The sequence below is a fragment of the Homalodisca vitripennis genome, unplaced genomic scaffold (genome assembly GCF_021130785.1).
Source record: "Homalodisca vitripennis isolate AUS2020 unplaced genomic scaffold, UT_GWSS_2.1 ScUCBcl_344;HRSCAF=2137, whole genome shotgun sequence".
In the NCBI taxonomy this organism is placed as follows: Eukaryota; Metazoa; Arthropoda; class Insecta; order Hemiptera; family Cicadellidae; genus Homalodisca; species Homalodisca vitripennis.
This window is the reverse complement of record NW_025776454.1, coordinates 110,121-116,884: the sequence shown is the minus strand read 5'-3', so window position 1 is coordinate 116,884 and position 6,764 is coordinate 110,121. Positions and strand designations below refer to the sequence as shown.

General features: G+C 32.1%; 1 protein-coding gene across 1 annotated transcript; it reads right to left on the bottom strand.

The window, feature by feature from the left end:
* Positions 1 to 676: 676 nt before the first annotated feature.
* LOC124370587 (defense protein l(2)34Fc-like) lies at positions 677 to 6,555 on the bottom strand. Its single transcript, XM_046828882.1, has 4 exons — positions 6,514 to 6,555; positions 4,363 to 4,644; positions 3,505 to 3,596; positions 677 to 801 (listed from the first exon to the last, which is right to left on the bottom strand). The coding sequence occupies exons 1-4, from the start codon at positions 6,553 to 6,555 to the stop codon at positions 723 to 725; spliced, it is 495 nt and encodes a 164-aa protein (XP_046684838.1). The 3' UTR covers positions 677 to 722.
* Positions 6,556 to 6,764: the final 209 nt, after the last annotated feature.

The window sequence follows — 6,764 nt, the reverse complement described above, 5'->3', positions numbered from 1 at the left end:
ACAAAAAGACATTATCACACAAGCCCACAATCACATATATTTGAAGTATTATATTTTTTAATATTATGTAAATTTTTTTCATTTAATAATATTGAATCAAAGAATTGACGAGTATTATTGATTATTATAAGGTACAGTATCCAAGAAAGTAAAATGCCATTTTATAGTACCCTTTATAGACTTATGGCTTATCATGTTTTTTTCCTTCACTTGGTTATTTCCCACTGTATATTGAACTCGTCGAAAAATTTGCTTAACCGGCCAAAATTAATCATTTAATGTATCTTTCTTAAAATTACAAATTTATTTCTCTTTGAGTACAAAATACAATAGATTTTTAACATATTGGAAACTGGTTTATTATTCACTGAAAAATAAACTTTGTATTGTAAAAATCTTTTGTATAGCACTCGGGGGAGCTACAAAAAGATGGTTTTGCTTTATCACTTAAATAGTCTTCTTATATTGTAATGTATACAGTATGTTTGTTAATGTTAGTAAATACAGTTCTTAATGTTTTCTATCCGCATTGAAATCTAAAACTTGGTAAGTAAAAAAAATTCGTTTACAAATGTGGAAATATAACTTTTAAGAGATTTCATCCTTGTTTATTGTGTGTGAACGAAATTTGAATAGCGTGAAAGAGGGGTTTGAAATAATAAAAAACAGTAACTACTTACAGTCAAGAAAATCTACAAACATCACTTCTTATATGTAAATTTCTACCACGGGTTGTATACAGAGATTGAATCTCCCTTTTCTCTTAGCCAGAATATCTCCCCGGACTGGACTATTGTGGCCCTAAAACAGAAAAATAATAAAAATACTATAGCACAATATTACTTGCCAATAGAAAGTTTGAATGGGATAATTCAGTGGGTATATATATATATATATATATATATATATATATATATATATATATATTTATATAGGCTATAAAATGAAAGTTACTTACAAGAAGTCAGTGTTGGAATAAACTTAATTTGTGTTTATTATTTGCATGCCTTTAATCTTGAAATAGTTTTAAGTACGTTATACGGTTCTAATAAACCTGCTGCCGTTATCGTACACGTTTATGGATATATGCCATTGCTATAGACAAATCCTAATACAAAATAGTAACAATAACATACGATCATAAGAATTTGTTTTTTAATTACGTCATTTATTAAATTAAAGCAGTTAAAGATTGTCATAGATTCCATGGAAGATGGTATATCTTTTACAAGTATAATATTAGTTCCTTCCATTATACTTATATTAAAAACTAGCAAACGTAAAGTGGAATTATTGAGTTCTTTAAATCCTGATCGTGGATGCAGTCAACAGCTCGAGCACTGTATCCAACCTGGCGATAGCCTCTAACACCTTTTAATAGTCCTAGGTTTCCAACTTTTTCCGGATCCTTGCTATCACATTGGTTGCGTACTGACCCGCAAGTGTAGGCCACCCGTCCATGTATTTATGTGTGATCCGTTTATCCTTAAAAAAATTATGTATGGTACTTCGAAACTTCATGTTATCGTACTGAACACAATTAGTACACCTAACATTCACTCCTCCTAAATATTCTTTTTCGCAAAACAAACTTCAAGTTACATTTTATTGTGATGGATCTTGTAAAAGAGAAACAGTTCTATAAACTAGAGGCCCTACGCCAATCCAGTTTACAAAATCGGAGTGTTTTCAGATTTGTAATTTAAGAAACACTAAAATCAATACTTTTCTTGACTATTGTTGAATATTTATTAATTTTAACATAAATTAATCATAAAATAATCACAACAAAATTCTAAATCATACTTGGACCTTTTCTGAACTCAAAATATATGCTATAGATGTACCCTAACTATTTACCTACAGGACTGAGATGTCCCAACAGTTCTGGTGTTAGTTATAGGCAAGTGATTAGTCGGCATTCTTAACCCATTAAGTTTTCATAATCTGGTTTAGTTCACTTTTCTAAAACCCCTAAAAGAAAAATGTAGGTGTAAGATCGGGTGAGCGAACTGGTTAGTTCACAGCACAAAGTCGAGCTCTTTATGTCCGGTATAAGAATGATGTAGTAAGGTGGATCATTGCATTGGAAGTAAGAATTGTACTGTCACGAGTTATTACTTGTACTGCTGGGACAATATTACTTTCCAACATTCATCTTGTATCGTAGTCCATTCTAACTTCAATAAAGAAGAATCCAGCAACAGAATTTAATAAAATTCTTGTAAGATTTTTAATTCCTGAGGATGTCGGGTATGCTTACAATCATCTAATTTCTAAAGTGGGAAACACGTAGTAAATAAACATGCGCTTAAAACATAAAAAGTGCATCAATGGGCTGCCACTCAAAAACTTAATATCATAAATAGCTAACTAAGAAGTCCATACTAGAGAAAATGAACCCAAGAGATGTCATTGTACAAACTAGCACTAGTCAAGAGCACAAGCAATACGTCACATACGCACCAGCTAAAGTGTTACAACTGCTGTATACGCGGTATTTCACTTTCGCACGTGAGAGTCACACAGAGATGTCTTTTTGTTAACGATTTATCGGGGAATTTTATACTAATTAAGGCGGAACATAAGTTTAAGAACAGATTGTAGTAAAAACGACCCTGAGCTTTACCTCTTAAAAACAATATTAAACTTTAAGTACTTTACAACATTATTTTTTGTTGTAGAATCAGAATGGAAAGTGATGGGTACGTAGCCACACGCTTTTTTTTCTTGTAAAGTTTATACTTTTTAAATATTTAACCGATAAGTTACAAAAGATGGGAATATTGCCTAAATAATTAATACAAACCAAGTAAAAATAACTCAGCATCCAGATATATATTAATAACTTCTTTAAAACGAGACATAACTATCTCGTACGTATACGATAGAAAATAAATGTGTTTATAAATAAACCAAAGTGTTTAGAATTTTGACTTTTAAAATGGTTCTTATAGGCCTAAAATCACGGCAGTGCCTGCATAGCTGACTCTTAACAAGTAAATTGAATAGTTACTTAATCGACAAGGCAGTCTACTTCTATGTGGGGGAGTTCATTACCGACTACTACAAATGTTATTATTGATTACAAATTGTCACATATTGTGGTAATTATAAAATTGGTCCATGGTGATTGAAAACCCTGATAATTAACTTAATGAATTTATGCCTCAACACTGTAGGCTAGTTTTATTTTATCTGTGTTTTTAGTGTTTTGTGTGCTGGTAACATATTTTTATTGTGCAGTTTCTCTATATTACAATTTCAACGATGCTATATTTATGTGTCTAGGAATGCATATTGATCTCGTAATGTTTGCGTTTACACGCCAAACATGCAAGCACACGCTATGAAATATTAATAAAGTTTCAAAACCACTCAAACTTTTGTCCATACTCTATGGTCTGGAAACATGCCATCCTCGGGCTTGGGTTTATTGTGATATGGACCATAATAACTCTTTTGCTTCTTTAACTCTCTAATAGATTACATGGAATCGCTTACAAGAATGTGATATTGCCTGCATAGTCAAAGTCAGGCATCCATCTCATGCGCGCTTCTGTCTTCGGCTCCGTATCGAACTCTATCGCAGTGTTCTGTAACACAATACCACTTAGTGCAGTTACCACTTAACTGTTTTACATACAGGGGGGATTTTAATTTATGATAGAACATCTAGCTTATTACTATTTATATACTGGTCCCATGTAAGCCTCACACTTGATTAATCTTGTTCATATTATGTGAATGTATTTACTTCTCAGCCAACATAAGCACATAGTTTTATCCAGAAACAATGTGCAAATATTACACTATTTAGTTTTTTTTTAGTTTATGCAATCTACGTCTAATGCCAATACTTCGTATTTTAACTACGTACACCTATACTGTTTGCATGCATTATTTCATTTTTGTATATTGCTAAAATTGCAGTAAAGATGAATATTTCCATTAAAATTTAGGTAAGAAACTAACTTTGAAGACGAATTATAACTTGTCACGTTAGAATAATCCCATCTGTGGCTGTGCTCGCCTTACATACGATGGGCAATAATCACAGATCATATACCTGCCTCTGTGTTACATGTTCAGCTCTGGTAGTTATCATATGGTCACTATATCACACAGCTGTCTCACGAAACTCTTTGTTGTAATTATAACCGTGATGTGAGAATAAAACTAACACAAAACTTGCTCTCTGAACCACAAAATTTTATAATTAGTTTTAAGTGCCTAATTTGTACTCCTGAGGATTACCGCAATATACCAACCAACATCTTATGAAGGTATGTATCTTATATATCGTCAGTAAAACCTATTATTTGTATTTCAGTACCACTTACAACATCAATAAGACATTACCTCAGAACGACCAAAACAGTTGACGACGGTCATGTCGGCGTCTCCTGTGTCCACGAACATACCTACGGCCACACCGCTCTCACGGTCCAGTGCCTGCACCACGAACCGTCGGAAGTCGACCCGAGGGTCGCGAGGACTTGATGGTGAAGATGACGGAGTCCTGGTTCGTGATCTTCCCAGTCTTGCTACAGGAGAGGGTGTAGGGCGAGGGTGTGGTCTGGGGCAGCGCGCTGTCGAATGGGTCGAGGGTGAGGCAGGTGCTGGAGTCCAGGTCCTCGGCAGCTAGCAGCAGTGCTGGAAGCGCTAACCAGACAGTCACTCCTGCTCCTGGCAGCATCTACGTCACGTGTGTCTGACTCCTGCTCGGCTGTCTTATGCCTATTTTGATTAGTCTGGTAAAATAATTTTACTTAATTGATTTAATGGCAAATTTATTTGATTTAAAACTACGTTTCATTTTTCTTAACAATACGCAAGTATAACTTATGAATATACCTTAAATAGATCAAAAAATTGTCAACCTATTGCGTACGGCACATTGAAATTAATTTTACTAAATGTTTTCCATATATAAGATTTTTGGTAGATTTTTGTTAAATATTTTCGGACTTTTAAACTATTTAACAGATGAACAGTGTGCGATACAAAACATTACTCAGAGTTTATAGAAAAATATTGGCATAAAGTATTTTAATATTAATTATGAAAAAATAATGTAAATATTTATTTTGTGGACTCGCCTGATGATGAAAACTTTTGTTTCGAAAGGCCTCGTACAAAAAAATAAACTATTTGGAAAACTGTTGTGTTATTAACATTTAGTACTACTATATTGGTGTGTCAGGTATTATTTTGGTTTAACAGGTATTATATTATTGGTATGAATTCAGCAATTAGCCCACGCAAGACTACAGCCAATGAACCGAAAACGTTTTGTATTGCTCCATGACCTTGCATATTGTATAATGTATTGCGAAAGCTCTGTGATTTTTGTAAAAGTTTCCATATTCATTCAACCATATAATTTTTATTACCTTTAAAATTTTATTATTGAAACAAGTTTCTACTTTCTCAGTCTCAATGTGTTTTTGTTCAATTCAAATGTTATATTGCAATGAAGCTTCAAATGTTTTCATTATAAACTGATGTGACAAGCATTACCCTACGTGCAGAAGACGTTTTAAAAGGCCCAATTCGTGGCAAAGTCCTATGAATAATGATAATGCATTATTATGATAAATATAGTTTTTATATCAAATTTATAGAAATAGATATCACGTTCTCGTTTAATTTACGAAAATGAATGAACTCAACAAATATATACGTTATATGAAATTATAACTTATTTTCATTAGTTCTATTAGATATTGGTCTAAAGTTAGTATAAAGTCCAGGAATTTACAATTTTATTATAAACAAAAATTCTTGGCCAAATCCATCATAAGAACTATAATATTACGAAAACTTTCGACGCAGTAAAATTTATTAGTAAAGCCTATTACTATTTATGGATTCAACCTAATTAAAATTCATAAAAATAAAGTATTATTTCAAGAAATGCAAAATAGCTATCATATTAATGTTTTATATATTATTAGATAACGTTTAGAATTAGTTACAATCATTACATATTTTTATATGGTAGTACGATGTGTAATATGTACTTTGTCTCAATTAAAACAATAAGCAATTTCAAACCAAAATTCAATTTCTATTTTTGTAATACAAAAATTAAAACCGTCTTAAATCATGACCAGCATAATATATCTAACCTGATACTAAGCAGAATAATTAGTAACCACTTTACAATGAAAAATAAAAGTCAAGTTGGCATACAACTAATCAAAACATATTAATTTTGTACTCCAAAACGTTAGTGATTCGGTATAGTTATAAATATCAACTTTACAATCACTTTCCTGTTTATTGTAAGTTTTCACATTAACCTGTATAACCAACTTTGTGATGATGGAAACAGATCAGCATAACTACAAAGTATAATATAATTATTACATGGTAGTGACTGGTGTTGGCTTACCTGTATTATTTTGGGACACCGTCACTTAAGAAGAAACTTTGAAGTTCATTTTAAACCAACAAAACGATACACAAGAATGCCGATATAAATGTATAATGTAAGTTTTATCAGACCCTTCCATCTGATAGCAATGTCACTTGTCTCACTTCTGCCATAACTGACCGATGTCGCTGATTGTGTATAAATTATGCATTTATTCGGTCGTTGCACATTTACACAGACTAAATAAATAAACAGCTTTATCACAGCAATACTCTTTCTATAATAAACTGAGGCAAGTTTTGTAAACAGACTCCTCTATTATTTTTATTAATCAATATATGGTTCTGACGATTGAGGAGTATAAAGAAAGGCCTCTGTGTGT